Source organism: Haliotis cracherodii, unplaced genomic scaffold (genome assembly GCF_022045235.1).
Source record: "Haliotis cracherodii isolate W230 unplaced genomic scaffold, xgHalCrac1.p SCAF_1, whole genome shotgun sequence".
NCBI classification, from domain to species: Eukaryota; Metazoa; Mollusca; class Gastropoda; order Lepetellida; family Haliotidae; genus Haliotis; species Haliotis cracherodii.
The window spans coordinates 31,054,713-31,081,342 of NW_027266264.1; the positions used below are offsets into that span (position 1 = coordinate 31,054,713).

Genomic DNA, 26,630 nt, shown 5'->3' on the forward strand with positions numbered 1-26,630 from the left:
AGCAGCTGAAAAGTTCCTAGTTTGTACATACATTAACTTAATGACTCTCATTGAAGTCAGCACTGTTGACAAGCATGAAGCACTGAGGTCCTACACTGCTTGGAAAACTTTCATCAGGTGGAGCTCCTCTTAGATATGTTGGACAAATCAATGTGCAAATGATACATAGAGAATCTCACCCAAGTGTCTTTTGATATCAATATATCAACACAAGTCAATGAAAGATTAAAAGTCTGAGGCTTAAGCTTTTACCAACAAGTGTTGAAATTCTGTTTATCATCCCAACATCATTCGTTCAACTTTTTCAGTTTGTAAACAGTAATAAGTAGTGTCTTGTGTGTAAAAAGTACAGATACAGCTTCAGTAGCAAGAGATTAGTGGTGTCATTTGATTGTGACATCATGGTTATCGATGATGTTCTGATGGTCTGCAAAAGCATTGTGAAACAGGGCATGCATCAACATGTTGAAGAAAAGCTATTGTGTGGATTCTTACCACACTTGTTAGTCTTGGCATCTTTGTCGGAGTCGAGGGAGAGAGGTGTGTAGATGAAGACCCCCGACTTGGAGGATTTATCACAGTCAGTGGAGAGTTTCTGGGGGTGCAGGTGAGGCACAGGGGGCACAACCTTGAAAAACCTGCAACACACATGTTGTTACAGCTGGGGGTACATTGCATACAGTGCCAACGTTAAACATCGTCTCAAAAGAAAAATGGTTGTCTTCATATGCATTCTAGGATATAAAGATAACTAGCTTTATCCTACTTCAACATAAACCACTGGAATGAGAGAGACACCATCCACATAAACATGAGTTAAGCAAAGAATAATAATAATAAATGAAAAATGTAAAAACAAAATTCTCTCACTTTCCAAGAGATACACAAGAGCCATTGACCACTCTACTTGAGGAGAGGGACTGGGGGCAGGATCTGACAGTTCTCCAGGGGAAGCGGGTGAGGTGTTCCTCTGTCCACTCTACACCTACCTGACAATAGGAAAGTTGAGGAGAGGGACTGGGGGCAGGATCTGACAGTTCTCCAGGGGAAGCGGGTGAGGTGTTCCTCTGTCCACTCTACACCTACCTGACAATAGGAAAGTTGAGGAGAGGGACTGGGGGCAGGATCTGACAGTTCTCCAGGGGAAGCGGGTGAGGTGTTCCTCTGTCCACTCTACACCTACCTGACAATAGGAAAGTTGAGGAGAGGGACTGGGGGCAGGATCTGACAGTTCTCCAGGGGAAGCGTTTGAGGTGTTCCTCTGTCCACTCTACACCTACCTGACAATAGGAAAGTTGAGGAGAGGGACTGGGGGCAGGATCTGACAGTTCTCCAGGGGAAGCGTTTGAGGTGTTCCTCTGTCCACTCTACACCTACCTGACAATAGGAAAGTTGAGGAGAGGGACTGGGGGCAGGATCTGACAGTTCTCCAGGGGAAGCGTTTGAGGTGTTCCTCTGTCTACTCTACACCTACCTGACAATAGGAAAGTTGAGGAGAGGGACTGGGGGCAGGATCTGACAGTTCTCCAGGGGAAGTGGGTGAGGTGTTCCTTCACATTTGGCTGTCAGTGTCTCCAGTCCACTGATCGCATCCCGGCGTTCAGATACACTCAGTTTGTCATGCATGGTGTACAACAGAAACGTCATGTGCCTGTGGAAAGATAATGAAAAGCATAAAGGTCCTCGTTCTCCTGCTGAGGGCATATTTGTGTCCTGTATGGGTTTCTTATCAATTCAAGGTTGTAAAACAAATGAAGCCAAACCTTTCAATGAAGTTGAAGCCACATATCCTTCACTTAGATTCGGTGATCTAGGATTTCTAAGGGTTCACCCGACAAGATCTGCCAAACTAGGAAACTATGCAGTGGGTTGTTACATATTTAAAAGAAACCAAATCATGAACTGCACACAAACACAACCCTATTCATTAATAACATACAACAATTGTCCAACAAACACTCTTTAAAAGATGGGCTCACAGTCAATACATTCGGAAAGCTAGTACTGCCAGTACATATTTCCTAAAGTCTCAACTAGTTGTGTTTGAAAAGGGAAAGAATTTTCATTTTCCTCTTCAGCTAGGAACGTAACACTTTCCGAGTCTCTTTAACTAATGTATCACCATGACAACCAACTGGTTTGCTTGAATGCATGTGTTCTTACCTGACAGCCAGCTGTGGGTTGCCCATCCTACGCGCAGAGTACACCAACTCATGAAGGATCCGGTACTGGATCACTGGCCACCCATTGGGATGATCTGAAGCAATGACATACACTCTCATCCCGGACACTAATATAGTGTGTGTGAGTGAGTTGGGTTTAATGCCGCTTTTAACAGTATTCCAGTTATATCGCGGTGTGTCAGCTTAATGTGGGAGGAAAGCCTGAAGTGATGCAGGTCTCAGATGTTTACCACTTCGGTGAAACCCACGAGCACGGGTATGGTGCTGACGAACCTAGAAACATAATCGGGGCAAACCGGGATTCGAACCCACAATCACAGGTTTCTGGTGTGCCCAAGGGACGCAACTCTGTACAGCAAAATGCTGTGCCTTAGACGACTGGGCCACCCCTGCCCCCGACACTAATACAGACTTTCATCATGATCATTGATGAGAAAAATCAGACCTGGTTGACACATGGTTGATTTGAACAAAATATGATCAGGTTCCTCTTCCTTGCGAAGACTAGCAAACTAGTTTGACATAATTTTTTAGGGTAAAAATATTTATACTTATCCTGACTCATACTAATTGCTTATCTCATCTCATTCCAAAAAGGTTGTGGAAACTTCTGTGCCGTGTTCCCAAGAACAGAGAAAAGATTTCATCCGAATGCACCCCTCAGCTGTGCATCCGCAGCGGAGGCATGTGACCAAGTCTGAAGAAGTTGTGCCAACTGGTTTTGTGGCTAACCCTATCACACAGCTCCCATGTGATCCCGGAAGTAGTGACATTACTGAACAGCACATTTCTGCTGAAACAGCGTATCTGAAGCCATCGAGGGGAGGTAGCTTCAGAGATAGCTGGGCCACTTCAGACTAGGTAATGCAGGATAAGTATACAAATATAAAAAAAATCTAGGATTTTACTAGATTTTTTAACTTATCCTGCATTACACCTTATTGCATCTGCATCAGATGGTACGGCAGAGGGCATACCCTCAGATGAGATCTTCTGACTGTAGAATGCATCAATCAGCAGCAGAGATGTCCGAGCGACCATTCCTGTCTGCAGGGAGGGAGAGAGTCAGGTATGCGTCAGGGGTTAAAATCTAATACTGACATACCGAGCCAATGCAGCATGCAACCTTCTAGACTGGAGAGGTCGATAGGTTGGCTCTGGACATGCCTGTGAACAAGGTAAGTCATGAGAGTACCAGGGTCAAGATGGCGTTTGTGGTTCAGGAATAGTAGATATTCCGCCAAGAATTGGGGTCACACAGTGGCAGGATCCTTGTGTTTTTCCTTGCAGAAACTCTTGAAAGAGTGCCACTTGTCGTCACAGAGGCCCATGCTGGAAGGTCTGTGCGCAAGGGTGACTCCATTCGCAGCCTGTGCAGAGTAGCCCTTGTCATTTAGAGCTAGTCGTAAATGGAGCAGGCATGAAGATGTAACCGATCTGGCGCTGGGTGTGGTAGATTGCTGTGAGGGTGGTTCAGCAATTTGGCCAGTCTGCTAGTTCAGGGTTGGAGGACATTGCTCTAAGGTCCACGGAGGCGCTATCAAAGTCAGATAGAGGTTCCGGGGGATGGGGCGATCTGATCTTTTGAAGGACCCTGGGAAGGAGCACTGGCGGCGGAGGAGCGTATGCTTTTAGTCCTTCCCAGGTGGTGCTAAAGGCATCGACAGCCCAGGCTTGTGGATCCGGCTCCGGTGAGATGAAGATCTGAACCTGGCAGTTATGGCTGTTGGCAAATAGATATATGTTGGGATTGCCGAGGTATTGACAGACAAGACCAAAGGCGAACGGATGGAGTTTCCATTCTGTGGGGACTACCCTGTTCAGTCTGGAGAGGGCATCCACAAGAATGTTGTGAGTGTGTTGGATCTGAACCTAGAGGTCCAATTGATCGATCAGATTGAATAGCCTGAATGTCTGCTGAAACAGGGAGGGAGAGAGATACTGTCTGTGGATATGGTGATCCGAGCGTGTTGGAGCATCTGCTTCCGATGAGACAGAGCGAGGATGAACGCCTCCAGTTCTAGGTTGTTGATATGCAAGGGTTGTGGTATTTACATACAAGATCACAGCATATCCGAAAAACTTATGTCTTTGTTTGAATTCTCTCAGATGTTGTCATGGCTCAGCAGATGGCGTTGGATTTGGCACCAACTGTCCTTGGGTACAGAGAGAAGATCGCGATCGGTCTGAAAGCAGCCTCCGATAAATTGGAGATCGTACAAAGGTGTGATCTCCAATTTCCTGACATTGATAATCCAGCCCAACTAACGGAGGAGATTGGGAGTAAAGTCCCTGTGGCGGATCAGCGTGTCCGTGTCCTGGTGGTTCAGGATGCAGTCGTCGAAGTACGCCTGAAACTGGACACCCCTCAGATGGAGGTATGTGGCTATCGGCTTCATAATGCGTGTGAACTGCCACGGGGCCGAAGAAATTCCAAATGGGAGTACCGCCCATTGATAGTGAACTCCCTCGAAGAAGCAGAGTAATTTCCTGTCATTGGGGTGGATGCAAGTACTCGTCCTGGATGTCTAGGCTGATCAGGGCATCTTGTATGTGAGTAACCTGAGAGTGGACATCCGGCAGTACGGTGGACTTGTTAAAAGTCGCCAAGTTGTGGATCATTCAATATTGGTCTGAGTCCTTTATGGGGACGAGGAATATCAGTGAGTAGAAGCCTGGTGTTAGTGCAAGCCTGTGTACTATCTCGGCCTAAGATACTTGTGTACTAAGGCCTCTTTGGCTAGCACCATGTGGATGTTTGAGCGCAGTAGCCGCTGTAGTGTAAGGGGAAAGTGTCTGCTACGGGTGATGCCATCAAGGGCGGGTCGTCTTTCAGGGTGAGCTGATACCCTTGGCGCAGTATGTTTGTGACATATGAGCCCCGCAGGATGTCCCAGTTCCCGCCTAATCCCCCACCTACAGGGGTCTCAATGACTTGAACCAATGGGAAAGGGAGTTCCCAGTCGTTGGCGTTATGTGATATCAATACTTGTCCTTGTGGTCACCGCTTGGGAGTGGTCACGACGTGGCTGGTACGTGCCGGGAGTATTGCCTTTGCCGGAATGAGATGAGATAAGCAATGAGTATGAGTCAGGATAAGGTAATATATAACCTTATTCCTGCCGTTTCAAATGAAATAACATTTCCTTATCTTATTAACAAATAAATAGTTAATGTAAACATTAGACGACCTACACATAAAATCCTCAACAATAAGATCTAACTTAACAGAATCTACCTGTAAGAAGCAATACCAATTTTAGTAACATTTCCTTATCTTATTAACAAATAAATAGTTAATGTAAACATTACATGACCTACAAATAAAGATCTAATTTAACTGAATCTACCTGTAAGAAATTCCTTCGGATCAAGTGAAATACTGTATCCTGCCAGAGCTTGCACCAGTAGGTAGTAGCACTGGTGCCAGCCCACCGACGTCCCTGGCGCCACACACTGCATGCCCGCCACCCGCTTGAAGAACGCAGCCTTGCGGTGGAAGCCCACCTGGGTGTACAGGGAAGCCAGGGTGCCATACCGGTGAATCTGCAACACAGAGGGGGTAACTTAACCTAGTTCTCGGACTAAAGACATGAGAATCTGCAACACAGAGGGGGTAACTAACCTAGTTCTCAGACTAAAGACATGAGAATCTGCAACACAGAGGGGGTAACTTAACCTAGTTCTCAGACTAAACACATGAGAATCTGCAACACAGAGGGGGTAACTTAACCGAGTTCTCAGACTAAACACATGAGAATCTGCAACACAGAGGGGGTAACTTAACCTAGTTCTCAGACTCAAGACATGAGAATCTGCAACACAGAGGGGGTAACTTAACCGAGTTCTCGGACTAAACACATGAGAATCTGCAACACAGAGGGGGTAACTTAACCTAGTTCTCAGACTAAACACATGAGAATCTGCAACACAGAGGGGGTAACTTAACCTAGTTCTCAGACTAAAGATATTAGAATCTGCAACACAGAGGGGGTAACTTAACCGAGTTCTCAGACTAAACACATGAGAATCTGCAACACAGAGGGGGTAACTTAACCTAGTTCTCAGACTAAACACATGAGAATCTGCAACACAGAGGGGGTAACTTAACCGAGTTCTCAGACTAAAGACATGAGAATCTGCAACACAGAGGGGGTAACTTAACCGAGTTCTCAGACTAAACACATGAGAATCTGCAACACAGAGGGGGTAACTAACCTAGTTCTCAGACTAAACACATGAGAATCTGCAACACAGAGGACAATTCAAGCTAGTTCTCAGACTTGGGACACAAGAATCTGAAAAACAGATAACAAATAAAGCTTGTTCCCACAGACTTGAGCCATAAGAAAATGCAACGTAGAGGGCAACCTAGGCTTGTTCTCACAGACTTGAGACACAAGTAAATGCAACATTGAGGACAACTTAAGCTTGTACTCAGACTTGGGACCTGAGAAAAAGCAACACAGAGGGCAACTTCACCTAGTTCTCACAGACTTGAGACACGAGTAAATGCAACATTGAGGGCAACTAAGCTAGTTCTAACAGACTAGAGACACAAGAATTTGTAACAGAACGTCAACTTAAGCTAGTGATCAGACTTGAGACACATACAACACAGAGGGAAGCCTCAACTAGCCCTTACAGACTTGAAACACAAGCATCTGCAACATTGAGGGCAACTAAGCTAGTTCTAACAGACTAGAGACACAAGAATTTGTAACAGAACGTCAACTTAAGCTAGTGATCAGACTTGAGACACATACAACACAGTGGGAAGCCTCAACTAGCCCTTACAGACTTGAAACACAAGCATCTGCAACATTGAAGGCAACTGAAGCTAGTTCTAACAGACTAAAGACACAAGACAATGCAGCACAAAAAATATATATGCAACACAGTATAGGACAACTATGGTGAGTGCAAAAAGTGATACAGTGAACAGACTTGGATCTTGATCTTAAGCCCAGTGGTAAGAAGAAGATTTTTAAACTGTTTGCAAATCATATTTTTATACATTCTAAAGGTATATAAAACTGAAATATACAATACCAACAACACATTTGCCAAAGTTCAATACGTTTTTAAAAAAAAGGTGGACTAATTACCATCAATCAATGTAATGGACCACCATGAAAGTCAAAAGTTTTAACTGGATCGAAATAATATGCTATTCTGAAAATCAGACAATAGAACATCCAGTCAGGTGGGCTAAAAAACTAACTGTTCCAACCTTATCTTCTTCAGAGGACTGTAGGTTGATGTAGACCACATTCTGCAGGAAATCGGATGCCTGGAGGTATTTCTGAAACAAACAGTTCTCAATGTACTCCAGCTGACATGTGGTGTTGTAAGAGGGAAAAGCACTGACACCAGGGTGTGGATCTACAGCAAAACACATCAAGAGGATGGACAACATTCACCTACCAAAAACAAGTCCAGAACCAGCAATCAGAACCAGCATTTACCTCGAACAAAATATCTCTGCTCACAAAATATGAAGCAGCTAGTTGGTCTGTGTTACAAGCTGCCCGCAAATAACATGCTTCTCTAAACAGGTTTATTTTTCTTACAGATAAAAAAGCCTGTGGATTAACTTGTCAACAAGTTAATGTACAGTCAAACACTGTTGTGTCGAACTTTGTGTCGAACTTGCAGTTGTCTTGAAATAAAAGTTCAGTCTCTGCCTATTCCTTCTTTATTCATCATTTCGGTTGTGTCAAACCTCATATTTACACAGGTCCCTTCAACTTCGACACAACAGTGTAAGACTGTATATATATTGTTAAAACTTGCTTCACACTGGTTTCTTTTGTATAATTTTCCCAGAAAATATCCACTGAGACCTTAGGAGAGACAAGGGCCTGGGATGTTTTTTAGACCACTAACAAGATCGGAACATGCAAGACCAGTGTATCAGGAGGCTGACATATCAGTTAATAATCACATAATATAACAATCCTATGTTGTAACGGCATGTAATAATACAAACGCGTACAGACACTGTTTTCATGGACATGGAAGTAACGGTCAACCTCTATCACTTTGAACAAACTAAGCGAAAGTGAAGAATTGATGATGAAGCTCACAGTATCAAGCAAAACATTTACAATCTAGTCGGCATAGTGCAATATAGCTTCACAAAAGATGCCATCTGCCGTAGGCAATGACCCAGTCGATCAGACAATGAAATTCGCAATTTCACCCCTGACACAAAAACATAGACAATTGTTGGGTGGGGTTAAAAGATGAAAATGATTAAATCACCTTCATACGAAAGGTGTACCAGTCATGGATGTTGATTTTGTGAAATGTTCTCTGATTGGACTATCAATATGTGCAATAGTCCAATCATATTAAGCACAGAAAAGTGGGCTTGATGTGGCAAGGGTGGAAACAAGACTTTGATAAAAAGGGTACTGGACGCTCTTGCCTCGGGAAGATGAGCCAACATACCAAGGTTCTACCAAGGAAAGAAAACATTAGCTAACGAAATGTTCATTTCGATTCAAATTTATTTCATTAATATGAAGACCAGATACTGTATTTACATAGTATTGTGAACTGTGAACAGTTTTTCACATTCACTTGCAGGTATATACATATATACAGACATGTCAACAAAAGCACTATAGCATATCAACAATAACAAAGACTTTCTTTAACAATCAACAATCAAAATAGTTCACTGGAAGAGTGAAACACGGACATTATCAAACTTGGTCTGCTTCTTGGCCGCTCTCATCTGTCCCACCATCTCTACAATGGGGGTGTAGCTGGGGTACTTCTTGATGAAGTAGTTGGGGATCTGCTTCCTCGTGTTGTTGTTGCGGCTCCGCTTGTTGGCAAACCATGACTTGACCTGGGCGCTGGATATTTGCGCAATGTCGGCAAGCTCGTCCTTCTCTTCCTCTGTGGGGTAGGGGTTCTCCTGGTGACTGTCGTACCAATCAGTGAGGATCTTCTTGGCAGCCGGAGTAAGGAGCTTGTACTGGGAGCGACGGTTACTGGGAGCTGCAGCATCCGTTTTCTTGGGACGTCCTTGGTACTTGTACTTGATGGGATGGTCATTGCCTGTGATGGAGAGTGTATTGAAGGAACGCACACGCTTGTTGGCCAGCCATTTGCGGACTTGTGCAGGCTTAATCCCTCCTAAGTCAGAGAGCTGCTTGACATCTTCGTCACTTGGGTAGGGATACTTGATGTGGGCCTCGTACCACTCAGTCAGGATGCGGGTTGTGTCAGACTTCAGAAGACGGCCGGTATGGTTTTCCAGGGTATTTTCACTAACTGTGGTCTCAACAGGGGAGGTGACTGGCTCAACAGGGGATGTAACTGTACGGTGGCTGGTCTCAGGGGAGGACTCCTGGCTGTGGATCCCCGAGTCAGCAGACAGGTTCTTGGTGAAGGAATCGGCAACAGATCCGGAGAAATCTGGTGACTTGGCAGATGTGTCGACAGTCAAGCTGGGTGACAGGAAGTCGACAATGTTGAAACTCTTCTGTGCAGATGGGATGGACTCAGCGGGAGAATCAAGAAGGGATGGTGGTGTGAGGGGGCTGGACATGTCGCTGATGGGAGACAGGCGATCTTGATGGGTGGGAGCAGTTCTTGAGTTCTTTGTGAGCTTCAAATGCTGGATCTCCTTGTCAAGGTGCTGGCAAAGTGAGATCCTCTCGTTGTCAAAGTGGATGTTGATGGAGTACTTCTGGTGTTCTGAGCAGTGGACGGCATGCAGGGCCTGGTAACGTTCCATCTCAACACGGCCAACCTCAGTGCAGTAGTAATGTTCAAGTTGCTGGCTGTCACTACGGAGGGTTGTGTCGGCATGGAGACGCAGGAACTCATCCTGGAGAGCAGCATGAAGGGAGGCAACTCTTTGGTTGGTGTCAACAGTTGAAGGGGTAAGCAGCTGATGGGAATTCCAACTTGTTGTGATGAGACTGGCTGGCACCTGAAGCAGAAAGAAGGGAATCTGAATCTGGACCTTGCAATGTCGAAATTAAAAAAAGAACAAAAGTTTAAACATGACAAATTTCTTGTTGTAGTAGTATTACACCAAACTGAAGGTAAATTCTAGAAAATATGTTCCTTTAAAAGATTGACCTGTAAGAAACTGCATTAGGCAAAGGGAAATCACTTACCTGTAGGTGTCTGCACTCCTGTGACAGAAGCTTCTGAAGGTCTTGGAACATGGGATTGCTCTGAAGTCTGTTGAGGCAGCTTGGGTTCTCTGGGGCTGGCAACTGAGCTGGTGGGGTGGGGAGCATGGGTGGCAGAGACAGTGCCTGTGTCGCTGGGGTGGTCATGGAGGGGGAATACCCCTGGGTATGTGGCAGGGTGGACATCTGGGCAGACTGTGGTGTTGAAGTGAGCCCAGACAGGGCCAGGTAGGACGAAGCTGGTGGCATGGTAAAGGAAGCCAGTGGTGATGGGTGGGGTAGGGGCATCATGGGTGCCGGGTGGGGTAGAGACGTCCTGGAAGTCTGCATGGAAGGGTACAGTGGAGAAGGAGCTGCTATGTGGCTGGCACTGGTGGTAGGTGTAGATGTCATCCCATGCATGATGGTACCGGTTGGAGATCTGGCAACTTGGGAGGGCCACATGTGATCAACTGTAGGTGGGTGGCTGGCAGGGATGTGAGAGTTGAAGCTGTGGGACAAGGCAGCAGATGCTGACTCGGCCATTGAAAGCTCCGATCTAAGACTGGTCAGACTAGGAGCCATGAAGAGTGGGGAGAACTGGAGCAGAGTCTTGGTATCAATCGTCCTTGGTCGGTCAGTATGCATGTATGCCATGATACAAGTAATAATACAGAACCTCAAAAATCTCTGAATCACTGTTTTAGCTTTGAATGTATCACTGTGCAAGTTGCAGAGTTGAATGATGACTGGATGTGAAACCCGGGGTTATATACCCAAACCCTAGCAATAGCCATCAACTCTGATAGAGGCCTCTCTGTCACAATCAAAGTCCTCCAGTTTGGTTTCCAACAACACAGGGATGAGCAGGGAACGACCCCAATTACTCTACCCACCCAATACAATACAGCCATGGCCCGGCTTGTCACTGGCTACTCTCTGGCTGTACAAACACCTTCATCTCCTCCCACTGGCTTCAAAGACAGGCCAGAGTTACCTCCCCCTTGTACTCCCCAAAAACAACATGGACCTTGTGCTGGGTAGAGATTAACGGTCACAAGCTAGGGATTAGGGATTAAACTAATAAATAAGCAAAACATGCAACAAGCCAATGATCAATTGCTGTGAAAACATCAGTGTATAGGTTCATCTGGGGTGTTTGATCTTTGATATGTAATTCGGTGTAGATGATTGGTACTTTACGAAGCAGCATCCAGTCGAGGAAAACATGGAAACCTACAAACTTCAAAGGGCTTTCTTCAATTGAACCACAGATGTAATTCTATTGAGTATTTTAAGGACAAGCTACCCACTAAAACATGTTGTAAAACAAACCAACATTTCATATTAAACATAAATTATGGAAAGTTTATCCTTTTTCAGATCTTTTCAGGAAATCAATAACATTTAAACATATTAGTTAACTATGTTGCCTGGATGATGAACAATTCGACGAGTCAGGAAGGTAAGAATTACCAACATTGAACTGTCCCATATTGTGAACACAGAATGCCATTTAGAAAGTGGTCAAACCCAGACAGGACTCAACCCCCAAAAGTATGAGAATCTGTACTTTACTGAGAAAGTGTTATCCCAAATATAACATCTGTTACATATGACCACTTTCTAAATGGCATTGTGTGTTCATAGCTTCAGCCATGGGTCCATGTCACTTTACACTTGTTAGAGGGGTACAGAAGTACGTGATCTAGACTACCAGTTGTCAGACATTCATTTTGTGGAAGCCTCGCTGGCTGAGTAGGTTAGATTGTTGACTTTGTGTGCTAGCATTAGGTGCCTCACTTTGGCAGTGTGTGTTCGACTCCTGTAAGGGACTCAACCTATAAAAGTACGAGAATCTGTACTTTACTAAGAAAGTGTTATCCCAAATATAACATCTGTTGCATCCCATACTGATTTCAAACAACATGGTAGGTGCAGTGAAATGGGGTATGACGTAATGTTCAAGATTACTGCACGTATATAGCGACATCAATGTGCTTGTGTAGTCTTATACCAGTCTGGAATTATGTCGGTTTATAGGGCAAGCTCACTGAGATAACAGGACACAGAGTTTTGTTTCATCGAAGTTACCCATTTTACTGTACCGTTTATGCATCAGTTTGTTTTTATTACTAAATTATCAGTTTATCGATATGTAAAAAAATGAAATAGCACCTTTGTAGGATTGCTGATGAAGGGCATGACGTTTAAAGTGTATCTTGGTGTGTCAGTTCAATGGCCTGTATGAAAGGCCATTGGTCCATATACAAGTGAGTTACATACACATACAGTTATATTAACAAATACAGTAGTATACAGAGTATCAAGTCAACAACAACTGACGTAACATAAAAGCATGATGAATGTATTAAGATACTTGTAACTTCTTTGATAGGCATTTAGAAGTTTGATAACGGTGTTAGAACCTACACCGAAACATCGCTCTTAATTGTAATAAAGATGTTCATCAGGTCTTTGAAAGGCATATAGATGGTGAAGGAGTAAGCATATTCTCCGAAAATGTTGTGTTCCCCATAATAAAACAGTTGACATCCATAAATTCTTATCCTTACTTCGATACTTGTTGTTGTAATTTATATTTTGGTTTGACAGCAGACATAGAGTTATTAGTAGATATACATGAAAATGACCAGAGTGCTATTGTACAAAACAACCTTAGCACTATGACTGTAGTAAGTCTATGTTATGGTATGGGAGTTATGATCACCTTAGCCCAAAGTCACTTTGTACAACGGCACCCAGGCGGGTAAATAATACTAAATATACCATTCTTATTTTGTTATATATACCGGGCAAATAAACATAAAGTGAAATTTGTATTCAACATCAGGTTACAGATGGGGCAAATTCTTAGGAACTTTTCAATATTTAAATATCTTCCTTTATTCACTAATAAATCATTTAGCCCAAGTCTAAGCATATAAAGGTGTTGCGGAGGTGTTTGAATCTTAAATTTGAAAGATACAACTCTGGTTCAAGGAGTGACTATAAAAACATGTTAATGTCACCAATAGATTGTGAGATCAATATAAATCCAAACCATAATTAAAGAGAGTTAAGCATATACAGGAAGCCCATGTTTTCTTCATATATTATCAAGATGTTCCAGCATATTATAAGCTTTCTTTGGCAAACAATGTTCAAGCATACATAATAACTTCAGCCAACAGTGTTGGCATTCTATAAATCACTATAAATCATATTACTGGGAGTTGACATGTCCACATTAAGAAATCTTTCAGGCGAATGAACAAGTCAACTTTTCGACAAAACTTTCCACAGCCCCATATTTCTGCACCATACTATAAGATTGGGTGTATTTGACAATCAATAAAATGTGAGGTGTAACAAAGTGTCAGCTCAAATAGGTTTCTGTTTACAGCAGCATCAAACTGTTTTACATGTTTTCACTTAACGTACAACAGGAGCTAATGAACTACTGGCAAACATAAAAAACTACACAGTCTCAGATGAAACATCACTTTGTGAGGGATAGACAAGTACCAGGTTCAGGCTAGGCAAAATCTAGAGATGAACACACAATGCCATTCAGGAAGTGATCAAATGTAACAAATGTTATATTTGGGATAACACTTTCTCAGTAAAGTACAGATTCTCATTCCCATCCGGGATTCTAACCCACACTGCCAGAGAGAGTCACCTAATCACAAGCGCACCAAGACAGGGATTTAACCCCACCAGCCACCGAGGCTTCCACAGGCTCCTGGAGATTATGCTATGAATTAGATAAAAAAAAAAAAAAAAAACTGCTCTCAAGTATATTCTAATTGTAGATTTGAAAGGAGTCTTGAGTGCAAGAAGTAGAATGTCATGCTGGCTTAAGCACATTCCAGATTCCATGTTTTAATACAAAACAACTACAAAATATTTTTATATCTATCAATATGATAAGAATGACCATAACACATTGAATGTATTTTTTAGCCAAAATCTGATAGTTGCTGACATTAAACATTTAGAAATAAACAGATACAGAAGCGTCCTCTTTACATACAGCTCAAGACAGATAACTTAACTAACATGCTTAAGCCAATCAGGACAATCAACACAGACATAATATGTTTTGATAGTTACATCACAATCTGAAGTGAAAACACAGCTGATAGCTATCAAAACAATGATTGACAGGCTCGACTCACAGCTTCACCCTACAGTTTATACAGTCAAGTACGACATCAGCTGATCAACAAAGGTAACATATACATTCTACTTTTAAATAATACAATAGGGTAGAATTGATGTGTGTTATATCATTAAATAGACATTACTAAATTCACAAGGTAAGAACTGTAATCAAGAAATCTTGTCTAAATCAAAACGATTCTACCATTTCCCATAAACACAGCTATAAACAGGTTTCAAACTTTGCAGACACATGGCACATGTGGTATAGGCCTGTTAAAGAACAGGGAATATCGGGTGAGAGAAGTAAAACAAGCGTAATGGTTTCACTCCATGATATGCCTGTCAGCTTTGACCAATTATTGGTATATTGGTCAGCAAACTACAGCATATCACATTCAATATGCCCTACAGGGATAGACATGACCATGTCTGTTTTCTCAAAAAATCAAGTCATTTTAAAAAAACCACTACCGTATTCGACGTAATACGAGCCCCGCTCTAATAAGCACCCACAGCGATATTTGCTAAGATATTGGCGGGTGAACAATCCCATTTAGCACCCCTTCCCATTGATCAATATACATGAGACTTATTTATTCGCGTATAATGCGCACTCATGTGTTATATGCACCCTTAATTATGGGCAATTAAATACTGGAAAAATATATCTATCATACATAAACAATTCAGACTGTCAGCATAAACCGCAAAATTGATCTTTTAACTCTGTTTTTTCCACAAAATAATATTCTAATAAGAGCTCCCTATTCCTAATTTTGAGAACGCCCTGGGCGCTTATTACATCGAATATGGTAGTTCAAAGTGAAAGATGACTAGTTGGATTTGAGCAATGGTGTCTTTCCTGCCCTTCTTTCTGTGAACAACAGAAATGGTTTCTGTATGTTTTTTATTATGATGCACCAGTACCATGGTGAATTGTTATGCGGGGACTGCCATATCATAAACTCTCTGTCACATGATTTTAATATTATGAAATGAAAAGAGTATTTATACAAACAGGAAGTTTCTGCATGCTTAGCTCCCTTAGCATGACAAGGATGAGGGAAACAACACAAATTCAGGTTCTCAGGTTATAACTTTTAAAATGTTAGTGCACAGAGTCTGAAACTCAGCAGAGTAAACTGAGAGCCTTAAGGGCCCGCACATTTCAAAAACTGTGAAAAAACTGTAGGCCCAAACATTTTAGCTGACGCAGGGAGACACACTCTGGCAAAAAGAATTACAAAACACAACCAGTCAACCAGGAGCTTTAACTGCTATCACAGCGAGTTCCCAGAGTCTCGGTGGTGATAGATGAAGCCTACATTTATAAGGAAATTATCAGCTTGTAAAACATCTTTGTGACTACATGTCATTTGAAAGGTCTAATCCTTCTGTTCATAAATATGAAAGCCATGTTTATCACATTATTTAAATAATGCTTAATAAATAATAACTAATAAACTGAAATTTAAAACATTCAGCCCGAGAACAAATCTGTTGGCCTCGGGCCTACGGGCTGATGTCTATTTCGAAAACTGTTAGTGCAGCAAAATGACTATCAAACAGAATTACTTACTGCAGACACTGAGCTGATAAGGAAGGGGCTAGCAATCTTAGCCTGTTGTCTTGTGGATATTTGCCACTCTTTTCAATGTGTTACTAAGTTACTTTGAACATAAGTGTTACCATAGTAACAATCTTACCCTCTGCATGATGAGCACTCTGCATGCTTTGAAACTTGCCTCCATCTCGATCATTGATGCATTCTTGTACTGTAAATCATCAACATGAATAAATGGTAATAACAGAAAACACATGAACAAGATTAACATGGGCAAAGTATGTCATTGTGGTGATATGGTGAAACATTAACACCCAATTTCAAACATCAACAATACAAATCTTGGCTATATAGAAAACTTTACCCATATACTTTTTACATTGTTGACTGAGGTTTTCATCATCAAATGTGTTCATGAAGGGGAATCACAAATGACACTGTGAAAAAACAGTCAGCATTATTGCAGCCATAATACAACCACTTGTCAATAACCAAATCTGGCCATGGCAAACCAGTGGTTGATAGCACAAAGAACAATTATATTTGTTTCTTTGATAGGCATTTAGAAGTTGGAGTACTAAGTAAGAATAAGAATTTATGGATGAACAACTTCTCTATTACAGTTAAGAGCTTGCTTGATAACGGTGTTAGAACCTACACCGAAACATCGCTCTTAATTGTAATAAAGAAGTTGTTCATCCATAAATTGTTATCCTTACTAATTATATTTGTGGTGAACACTAACACATATTCAGCCAATCACACATAGCGATTACTTTATTCATATTTGAATGAGGCACAGGTGGCCCAATTCTCTCAGGTGTTCCATTTTGCTGTGCAGAGTTGCACCCCTTAGGCATGTCAGGATCCTATGATCGTTGCTTGGAATACAAAATTCGCATGGCTCGTGAGTTTCACCAAAGTGGTAAATGTATACGACCAGCATCACTTCTGGCTTTCCTCCCACATAAAACTGACATGCCGTGATATATCTGGAATACTGACCAAAGTATACAACAAAACTCACATATAGTATTTTGGCATTCAAAAGCATGAGGAAGCTGGGATCTATTGTGACCACACCACAAAGTGAACTTTTTACACCAATATTTATCATAATTTGGATTACATTTCTGCATACATACTTTACTGTAGTTCATAATGGCGTCTTTGTATTTCTCAATGATGTCATCAGGGTGAAGGCCACCTTGAGCAGTGGCATCAGCGAGGTCAAGGCCATTCGCATAGGTCGATGCTAAACAGGAAAGACATAAATATGACAAAAACTTATATAGCATGCAATGATCCATGAACATTGGTCTTCAGTGTTAAAGAGGTGAGGTGAAATGGGGTTTAACGTTGCGTCAAAGATTATTGCACTTATATATAGCGATGTGCATGCACGTGTATGTGTGTGTGTTGCTGCTTGTACTCGTCCGGACTGATGCTGATTTATAGTGCTAGCTCACTGAGATACCATGCCGCAGTTTAACATGAATACCCCACTCAGACACAGTATACTGACTCCGAGCCGACCAGTCCTTGTTTTAGCCCCTTAATGCCGAGCGCCAGACAGGGTAACAACAAGTACCATCTTTTAACGTCTTTTGGTATGACGCGGCTGGGGATCGAACCCCAGACCTTCCGCTCTCCAGGCGGACGCTCTGCTATTAGACCACGGAGGCGGTTAGTGTTAAAGAAAATCCTTCACAAAAATGAAAATATGAGTCAGTGACTGAGTTAGCATGGTGAGTGTATTATTATGCTTCTTTTAGCGATATTTCAGCAATGTCATGGCGAGGAACACCAGAAATGGGTTTCACACATTGTACCCATGTCAATTGTGTGGATGAAAACATGAAATAATCTACTTGCTCCTTAGCATATGGAGGATAAAATATTTGCCTATTATTCAGGTGTGTAATAGCAGCATTCTGCTGCATGGTAAACACTGCAGCCTACATGCAGAGGACATGAGCATGGATGCAAATGTGAGCTATATGGGGTCTGAAAAAGCATGTCGACTTAAAGTTCAAACAGTCAATATCGGTTCTTTTTCATTCAAAGTTTGACTTTTTTTGGCTGCAAAGTTTTCATCAATAAGATTTAAAGCTACAGGCAACAAATGCATTGATGTGATACCACTAGCATCAAGAGTGTATGCTGGATATCGCCAGTCTGCAAACATGAAGGTTACATAGGTCGCAAAAGACTTACAAAAGCTCGATCCTCTTAAATATGTTAAATATAGGGGTGAAACGACACATCAGTGCGCTGGTGGATCATGAGTTTTCATGTGATGATGATACACGATATGTTATTTTCTGTATCAATACAAGACGATGCACTTACTAAAATAAATTACTTGCTACTCGTTTAATGACTCTCCCCGACAACTATTGCAAAATGTGTTGTTATTAACTTTTCAAGTTCACTACTAAAAATAGCTACTGCGAATGTGTCTACAGCTAGCTTTTCATTGATTGGACGTAAATATGTATATTGTGACATGTATCGTATCGTGACCTAGGTATCATGACCTTGCTGTATTATTTCTCCCCTAGTTAAATACCTGTAAAAATATTTAGATACATTCCACAATCTCAAGCACCTATTATCTCAGAAAATACCCAGGATGTTTTCAAATTTAAATGGCAACCTACACTTTGAAGGGATGCTATCATTAATGAGAGCAGCTCCCCTCTTGACAGAGAATGACTGGTTCCTCCGCAATGGGACAGTGTTGCCGCCATTACGTGGGTATGTCAGGATGGTTGATGCGGAACTAAGTCCCTCATAGCAGCCTGAAACACCAAACATGAGACTCTTGACATGTATCAGCAGAATATTTCCGTAACCTGCAAAAAGACTCATCTCCCCTATCGATGAATGTTATGTGTGCAAATAGAACAAACCAATCAGAATGTGCGTATGACTTCAAGTGCTTCAGTCAAAGAATCCCTCAGGAATAATTTTGGATTTGACTTCTGTCTTGCATCTAAAAAAACACCCTAGATACGGTTAACATGGTTAAATGTGTTCAGTCATACTGTATAAATAACGAAAGTCCCTATGTGTTTTCAACAGCATCTGGTCAAAACATGACAATTGACATGAGGGAAATACACATGAATCATTACACAACGAGTTAACAGCTTGTTAACAATTCTTTTAACTATGCCCGTTTGCGCTTATACAGAACCCAGTGGCAAAAAATGGCCACAAGAGGTGCATGAGTTGCTATTTCGGCTTGTCACAGAATAACACGAGTTGGTCACTAAAGGTCAAGGTCAGACTGGCCCCTGATCAACTTTCTTCGACACTGTAGTGTGTGGGGGGATTTATCCTAGGTTCTCAATTAAGTGCAAACTGGGGACTTGGATTTTTGCTAAGAACACAAATCAAAAGTACAATCTTTTCTCTGAAAGGAAAAGTAAAACAACTGTCAGTTTTTTCACAACACATATCTCCACATAATTTTTCATGACATCCACTATGATCCAGCATGTACAGCGAAAAATTGCCATTATCTGTCATACAAAAATCTGTGTCAAATTATTTTTGTCCAGTATTTTCTGGAACCGATTATTTTCTTTCAAACAATCCCAGGCAATCTTCCAACAGAATATCAAATGGTCAGTCACCAGGGACTTATCTAGGCTTGCTCAGAGGCCGATATACAGCCCAAAGTCTGCAGCAAATGTCAGTAAACATTCCTCAATTGGAAATACACATTTCTCAACTCATAATATTTAACTATAGTTTTAGGCCTACAAAAATAAAAGAAGTGGTTCTCAGGTAATGGCTTTTCAAAAATAGCGCAGACAGACGGTACAATCAACCCGGGAAAGGGCCTCCCTACATAAACATGATGAATGTATTCCTTGATGAGTTAAATACTGGAATACAGTATTACACACATACCATGAGCGTTGATTTTATTTCACAACAGGCTACATGGAAAATAATATTTGGACATGTTGGAAAATTGATTCACATGGGAAGCCATACATTAGCAATATGGTAAAAAGTAGTCAGAATTTTTATGATGATTTCTCTGAAAGTATTAATAAATACCTTTACAGCATTATTTCTATTTGGCATTTGTCAATTGTTTTAAATATTTTAGCCTTACTCTGATTTGTATGGATCATTCATACAACCATTTATTAACATGATTAACATAGAAATTCTCTGCTTCATACCTCCAATCCAGAGAAAGTCATTCACACTACGCAGCATGTCCATGGCCGTCTGGTAGTGTAGGATTGCCTCCCCTGGCATGGCTGCCTGGAGACATAGATCGGCCAGATGTTTCCGAAGACGACCCATACACTTCTTCTTGAAAGACCTGGATCAGCAGCAAGAAGCAACTATACATGCAATCAGGTCCACACAAACATGTACAGATGCCAAAACCATAGTACAGCTGCCATCATGGTCATGGCTGCTGTCGTTTTATCTAGCAGTAGCAGTTCTCCAACACTGCAGTCTTATCGATGGTGGTTACCGTATTTGACGTAATAAGCGCCCCGCCCTAATAAGCGCCAACGGCAATATTTGCTAATATATTGGATAGTGAACAATCACAATTAGCACCCATTCCGATAGATCAATGCACACAAGACTTATTTATTCGCGTATAATACACACTCATGTGTTATCACTGGTTATCATGGTTATATGCACCCTTAATTATGGGCAATTAAATTCTGGAAAAATATACCTGTCGTATATAAACATTTCAGGCTGTCAGCATAAACCATGTAAACCACGAAATTTATTTTTCAACTGTTTTTTCACCAAAATAATATTCTAAGAAGAGTCCCCTATTTCTAATTTTGAGAGCGCCCTGGGCGCTTATTACGTCGATTACAGTATGTCATAAACGTTATAATCATCATGCTTCATCACCTTCTTGTCAATGGTTCTGGCATTCATATCTGACACAACCCTAAGAATCCATGAAAACAATGATAAAATATGATGTACACAATGATACTCTCTGAGTATACACCCTTCACTTTGGTTAACTAAGTACGAGCATTCCATGAGGTTGGACATGTTGGAGACTGATGGACTAGGTGAACACAAACAAAGTGAGCGTGTTGGGTCTAACACCACTTATCCAGCTATATTGGGGGGAAAACATGATGTCAGTGTAAAACTTGAGTTCATTAAAAATGTACGAAGATGTACATCATGTAATCGCTAAGGCTTGAACATTTCAGTCATATTTTTATGAAGCAAACAAGCAAAACATTGCAACAATGCCGCTTATCATGCTTATAGTCTCATGTTTTCATGGTTTTGGTTGACAGTACCACAAGGGGCCTTGGCAAAATGACAAATCTTGCTTTGAGAAATAACTGACGAGTTCAAGCAAAAAAACACTCTTTACAAAACAAATTGTACATATGTGATTCTAGTGACCACGAATATCAAATTCAATTCAAGAAGGGATATTGTTCGATTCAAATGATTCACCAAATACGTGAATAAATTGTAACAGCACTAGTGGGCTAGCATTCTATAAATATCCTAAGTGGTGACTGAACATGCTGAAGTTTGTTTGTTGTTTAACACCACACTCAACAACATTCCGGCTGTATCATGTATATGACAGCAGTCTGTAAATAATCGAGTTTGGGTCACACAATCCAGTGATTGACATCATGAACATCGATCTATGCTATTGTCATACAACCATGACATCCATCAAACCAGTCGGCGATCCTGACCATCGATCCCATTTCATAGTTGCCTCTTACAACAAGCACGGGTTGCTGAAGACCCTAACCCTAATCCTAACCCGGATCTTCACTGGGTACTGTCATTGACAACACTTAAATAAAATACACTGAAAACAGGTCTTGTGTGAGATGGAAGAACCAAACTTTCTGCTTGATCACTCAACACATATTATCCTGATTATCTAAGTAACACTGAGGCCACATTTCATAATAATATTACCAGTAAAAGCATGTTAAGAAAGGGAGGGGTTGCTTTGTTTCTTCTTTAACTTGAAACATAAGTATTACAGTGGAAATACATAATGAAATAATGCTTATTTTAGCAATAAACTTTGATGTTATTAACATGATTAAGACACTATAACCATGATAACCATGGGTTACTTACAAAATGATGGATATAAAAAAATATTAAGAAACTACTGTCACAAAAATGGTGTGCATTTTTCCAGAAGTATGTATACCAAAAAAGGAGTGAGTGAGTGGTTTTATGCCGTTTTTAGTATTATTCTAGCAATATCACAAAGGGGGACACAAGAAACCCGAGTCTTCGGCATGACGAGCGAACGCATTAACCACTAGACTACCTGACCGGCCCTATACCATGAAGGAAGATAGATACATGTACATACATTAGATGTAGCTGGAGGGCACATTTTACATACTGGTACTGTTACCAAATGTATTACTGTGTGTGTAACCATGGTAACATGGACACAAATAAATGCAACCCAACACTGGGGAACTATGTCATATGGGAGCAAAGACCCAAGTGATGAAGGTCCTACAGGAGTAAAATGAAGTAAAATAAATGAGCAGTGATCAATGCAGCCAAATGATCATAAACAGAATTCGAAACAAAATAACTTACTTGGTTTCCTGATCAACCCCAACATAATCCTTCTTCTCAAATGGAGCACACAGTAGGTGAAGACGGTCAGCTCGCTCAAATGACCTGTCCAGTCTTTTGCCCTCCAGGACATAAAACAATGATGTAATAAACTCCTTCAGTCTGTCCTCAAGATCAGCTGAATGTTCCAGATCCGGATAAAACACAACCTCAGCCCCAGTGCTTTCCTTAGTCAAACTGTTACTGTGTTGTCTCTTCACATTAGGCAATGGTTTTTCCTTCTGCCCCTTCTCCGATGTGTCCTTTTCCCCATTGGTTGACAAAGGATCTGTTTTCAAGTTGTTGTTGGGGGATGTTCTGCCCTCGTTTTCATCCTTATTATCTACAACAGTCTTCTCCTCCACATCCTTACTCTCCTCATTGTCACCAATCTTACTCTCCTCTTCAACAAGCGGCGACCCATCAGTGTTCATACCAAACACAACCAAACGGGAATTGAAAATTGTGTTGGCATACTCCTCCTTCACCCGTTTGTAATGATCAAATAGGTCTTCAAATTCTTTATGGTTTGAGCAGTATCCAACTGATATTAAACCAAGGACTTTTCGATGTGCTTGGAAATCTCCCCATTCATTGTTTTCCTTTGGGTAGCCTCTTTTGTAACGCACATAGATATTTCGGTTTTGATTCTGGATGTGAATGCAGTTGAGGCGTTTCATTCTTTCCCAGGCCCGAGCAAAGCCCTGCTGTTTGAGTCTGACTCCTGTGTGGCGTACAAGGACAAGCAGGGATTGGTGGTCCTCGGCTGTCTGGCTATAGTCGACACAGCTCAGTGGAGACATGGTACTGCTCGATGTAGACATGGTACTGCTCACTGTCTTCTAGCAACTTGAGGAAACATCTGGTGTTAAACATCTGGAAAAATGGGGATTATTTCAAAAGAGTGGAAATAACACTACTTCTCCTGGATGGTTAAGGCCATTTGAACAGTATTTCAGTTATAAATATCATGACGTTTAAGTTTGATGTGGGAAGAAAGCCTGATGTGATGCAGGTCATAGACATTAGCACATCATAGGTTTTTGCCACACCTTACATGCCTTAGGGATGTGATTCCACACAGCGGGTTATGCTGCTTTAGATACGTGGACCACCCATGCACCCTTCAAAGCATCATAAAGATTCAGAGCTATTTCAGTTGTAGCAAATAGTATATCAATCGCTTCACTGAGTATCGCGGACCGCACCCGTCTCGCGTACAAGAGACGGCAGAGCCGTCACGTGTACAGGTTACGTCTGCGACTGGTATATCATGGTCTATCACCTTAAATACAATGTAAAATGTTTTCTACCCCCAAGTATATATATTTCACCTATTTTGACTTTTTTTTACTGTCACTAGGTTTTAAAGTAACTTTGTTATTTTATTTGAAGTAGACTCGTGTCTCTGACTCATGTGCCTCACATAGCTTTAGTTTACGAAATGAGTTACTTTGGACTTTGCTTACCACTGTAATGAAAATGCTACCAGGAAGCCAAATATTGCCATTTTGAAAAATTGGTTTATGTTGCATTACTAATGATGGTGTTAAAGAATATTCATATGATATTTTCCAACATGTTTATCATAATGATATGAATAATATTTCTAATTGAACTTCATTGAAACAAACAATACAAACATCCCACTTTTAAAGATCATAATTTTGTTGAACAAAACGAATGCTGAATAATTATCATTGCTGAAGGACCAGTAGGTATCAGTTATAAAAGTATAAATTTCCCACCAAATCATTTCAAGTAGTTTCATGTCAGTGGTATCAGAAGTCCAACTAGCCAAATTCAGTTTCTGAAAGAGATAAATATGAACCATTTGCTAACCATGTAAATAGTTTCCATTTAAAATATTTCAGTCATATCCCAGAATGCTGAATACAGTTCATGTTCACTAAATAGGTTGCCACAGCATTCATAAGTTTTCAGTTTTCAAATTCCTCACATGAGCGTGATTAGACATTTCTAACAGTGCCAGTGGCATGGTTAGTTTCAAACTTGTCTGGGTAAAATAAGTTCCAGTTGCTGAAAGGGAATCACATACCACTTAGCGTCCTTAGAGATCATATTTCTTTTTCAAATTAAAAATTGTGTAAGAAGTAATTTTTTTTATGCCTGTGACCATGTTTACAAATGTACATCCACACATATAAAATAGTCAAACCCATGTGGAATGAATAAATGAACAATGATAGATTTGCAAGTTGAAGCCAGTTATGCTTTGATAACAAGGTTATTTTAAGTGCTACCACCAGTTCTTATCCCTGATAACAATCATATCAATACTTCAATAATGCACACATAATCATACCACATGCAGAAGTAAACTGACATCAACTGTCATGAATGTTCTTACACTAAACCATGCTTAACTGATAACTTTCACTTGTGTTTGTATACAACTAACAACAATATAGAACAAAGGAGAGAAGCAAAATATGCTGATGAAAATACTATTTCCACAATAATCATGACTTGCAAGTCAAAGTAAAACACACGCCCCAAACTGCTGATTAGTATGGCTGTTTGGCTGAAGGTGTCAAGCACAGACTGATGACTATTCTAAAGTTTTGATCCCCTCTCCCCCAAATCAGTAACTCTGCATTAACATGCCTGTCTTCGTTATAGCACAGACTGATATAACCAGTTACAATGTATACAAGTTGGTGGTCATAGTCTTACCACGCTGAACAGTTACTACATGGTCAACAACAGAGTAAACACCATGAGTATATGGTAAGCAACATTCATTCTTTAACTATATCATATATGTTTAGTTGTTTGTTTAACACAGCACTCAGCAATATTCCAACATTATGAGCAGTCTGTAAATAATCAAGCCTAGACCAGACACTCCAGTGTTTGACATCATGAACATTGATCTACACAATTGCAGGCATCAACCAAGTCAGCGGACCTGACCAACCGATCTCGTTAGTCACCTCTTACAACAAGCATGGTTTGCTAAAGACCATGCACATTCTAACTTGGATCTTCATGGGGGTATCAGCATGATCATGTTTGTAGAGTTGAGGCATAATATTATTAATAATAGTCACAAGTGAAACTGAAAGTTAGACATTGTTTTATGTGATTAGAGCTATAACTAACTGGAGTCACAAAATTCAAGGTGGTGATATAAACAAGCAAGGAGTGCTTGGTTTGGTGAAAATAACAGCCATTTAGGGAATTCAAACTTCAATCAGAGTAAATTCAAGGCTAAAATATAATGAACGTAGAATAAATACTGCACAGACGATGCTTTAGCATGTAATTGATCCCGACACATGTCAGCTGATTTCTGTTATAGTGGCTGGACGCATACAAGCATCACATATTGTTCACTGATTTCTGATCAAGATCACACAGCAATAAAAATATCCAAAATTACACAACATATATCGCGGAATGAAACCGGCGTGTGTCACAATAAGATATCACTGTGCAAAGAATCTAGAAATCACGTCTTATGATCCCTCAATCGAATTCCACCCCTCTTTCTAACTTCTCGACTTTGACAGATCGTTAAAATGGGTAACTGATCATAACGTTAATGGCACCCATGCCCATATCACCATGAAGCTGCATGAATGTGACACATATAATCGAGCATACATATGATCTCGTAATATCTGAGAAATGGCATCTTACATCACATCAAACAACTTCGATTTCTCAGGCCATCGCATATCGGCAGCCATCTTGGTTCGTGTGATCTCGTCAAATAACGCATCAGCGAGACGTGAACGAGAACAGACATTCCGCCTCCACTCTTGGTCGTGATATTTAGAGCAACGACATAATCGATAATGAAACGTGCTTCGGGGCAAGCTTGGTTGGGAATGATGACAGTTCTCCGTGACCTTCTAACTGAATATTGAACATGAAATTACACAGAAACTTATGTCGAAGCAG

The 26,630-nt window shown here is 41.0% G+C and overlaps 2 protein-coding genes across 2 annotated transcripts in view; both read right to left on the reverse strand.

Moving 5' to 3' along the window:
- Positions 1–26,427, reverse strand: part of LOC139475800 (trafficking protein particle complex subunit 9-like) — a 49,490-nt gene extending 23,063 nt beyond the window's left edge. Inside the window, exons 1-11 of the mRNA XM_071259005.1 lie at positions 26,367–26,427; positions 22,683–23,576; positions 20,264–20,409; positions 18,722–18,862; positions 17,204–17,313; positions 16,201–16,269; positions 7,417–7,488; positions 5,534–5,729; positions 2,164–2,257; positions 1,475–1,651; positions 496–638 (exon numbers count right to left, since the gene is read on the reverse strand). Coding sequence (XP_071115106.1) covers positions 496–638; positions 1,475–1,651; positions 2,164–2,257; positions 5,534–5,729; positions 7,417–7,488; positions 16,201–16,269; positions 17,204–17,313; positions 18,722–18,862; positions 20,264–20,409; positions 22,683–23,524 — 1,990 coding nt within the window. The 5' untranslated portion in view covers positions 23,525–23,576; positions 26,367–26,427. The remainder of the gene's footprint in view (positions 1–495; positions 639–1,474; positions 1,652–2,163; positions 2,258–5,533; positions 5,730–7,416; positions 7,489–16,200; positions 16,270–17,203; positions 17,314–18,721; positions 18,863–20,263; positions 20,410–22,682; positions 23,577–26,366) is intronic.
- Positions 8,869–10,981, reverse strand: LOC139470731 (uncharacterized). The gene is made up of 2 exons (XM_071253008.1): positions 10,328–10,981; positions 8,869–10,137 (listed from the first exon to the last, which is right to left on the reverse strand). The coding sequence occupies exons 1-2, from the start codon at positions 10,979–10,981 to the stop codon at positions 8,869–8,871; spliced, it is 1,923 nt and encodes a 640-aa protein (XP_071109109.1).
- Positions 26,428–26,630: the final 203 nt, after the last annotated feature.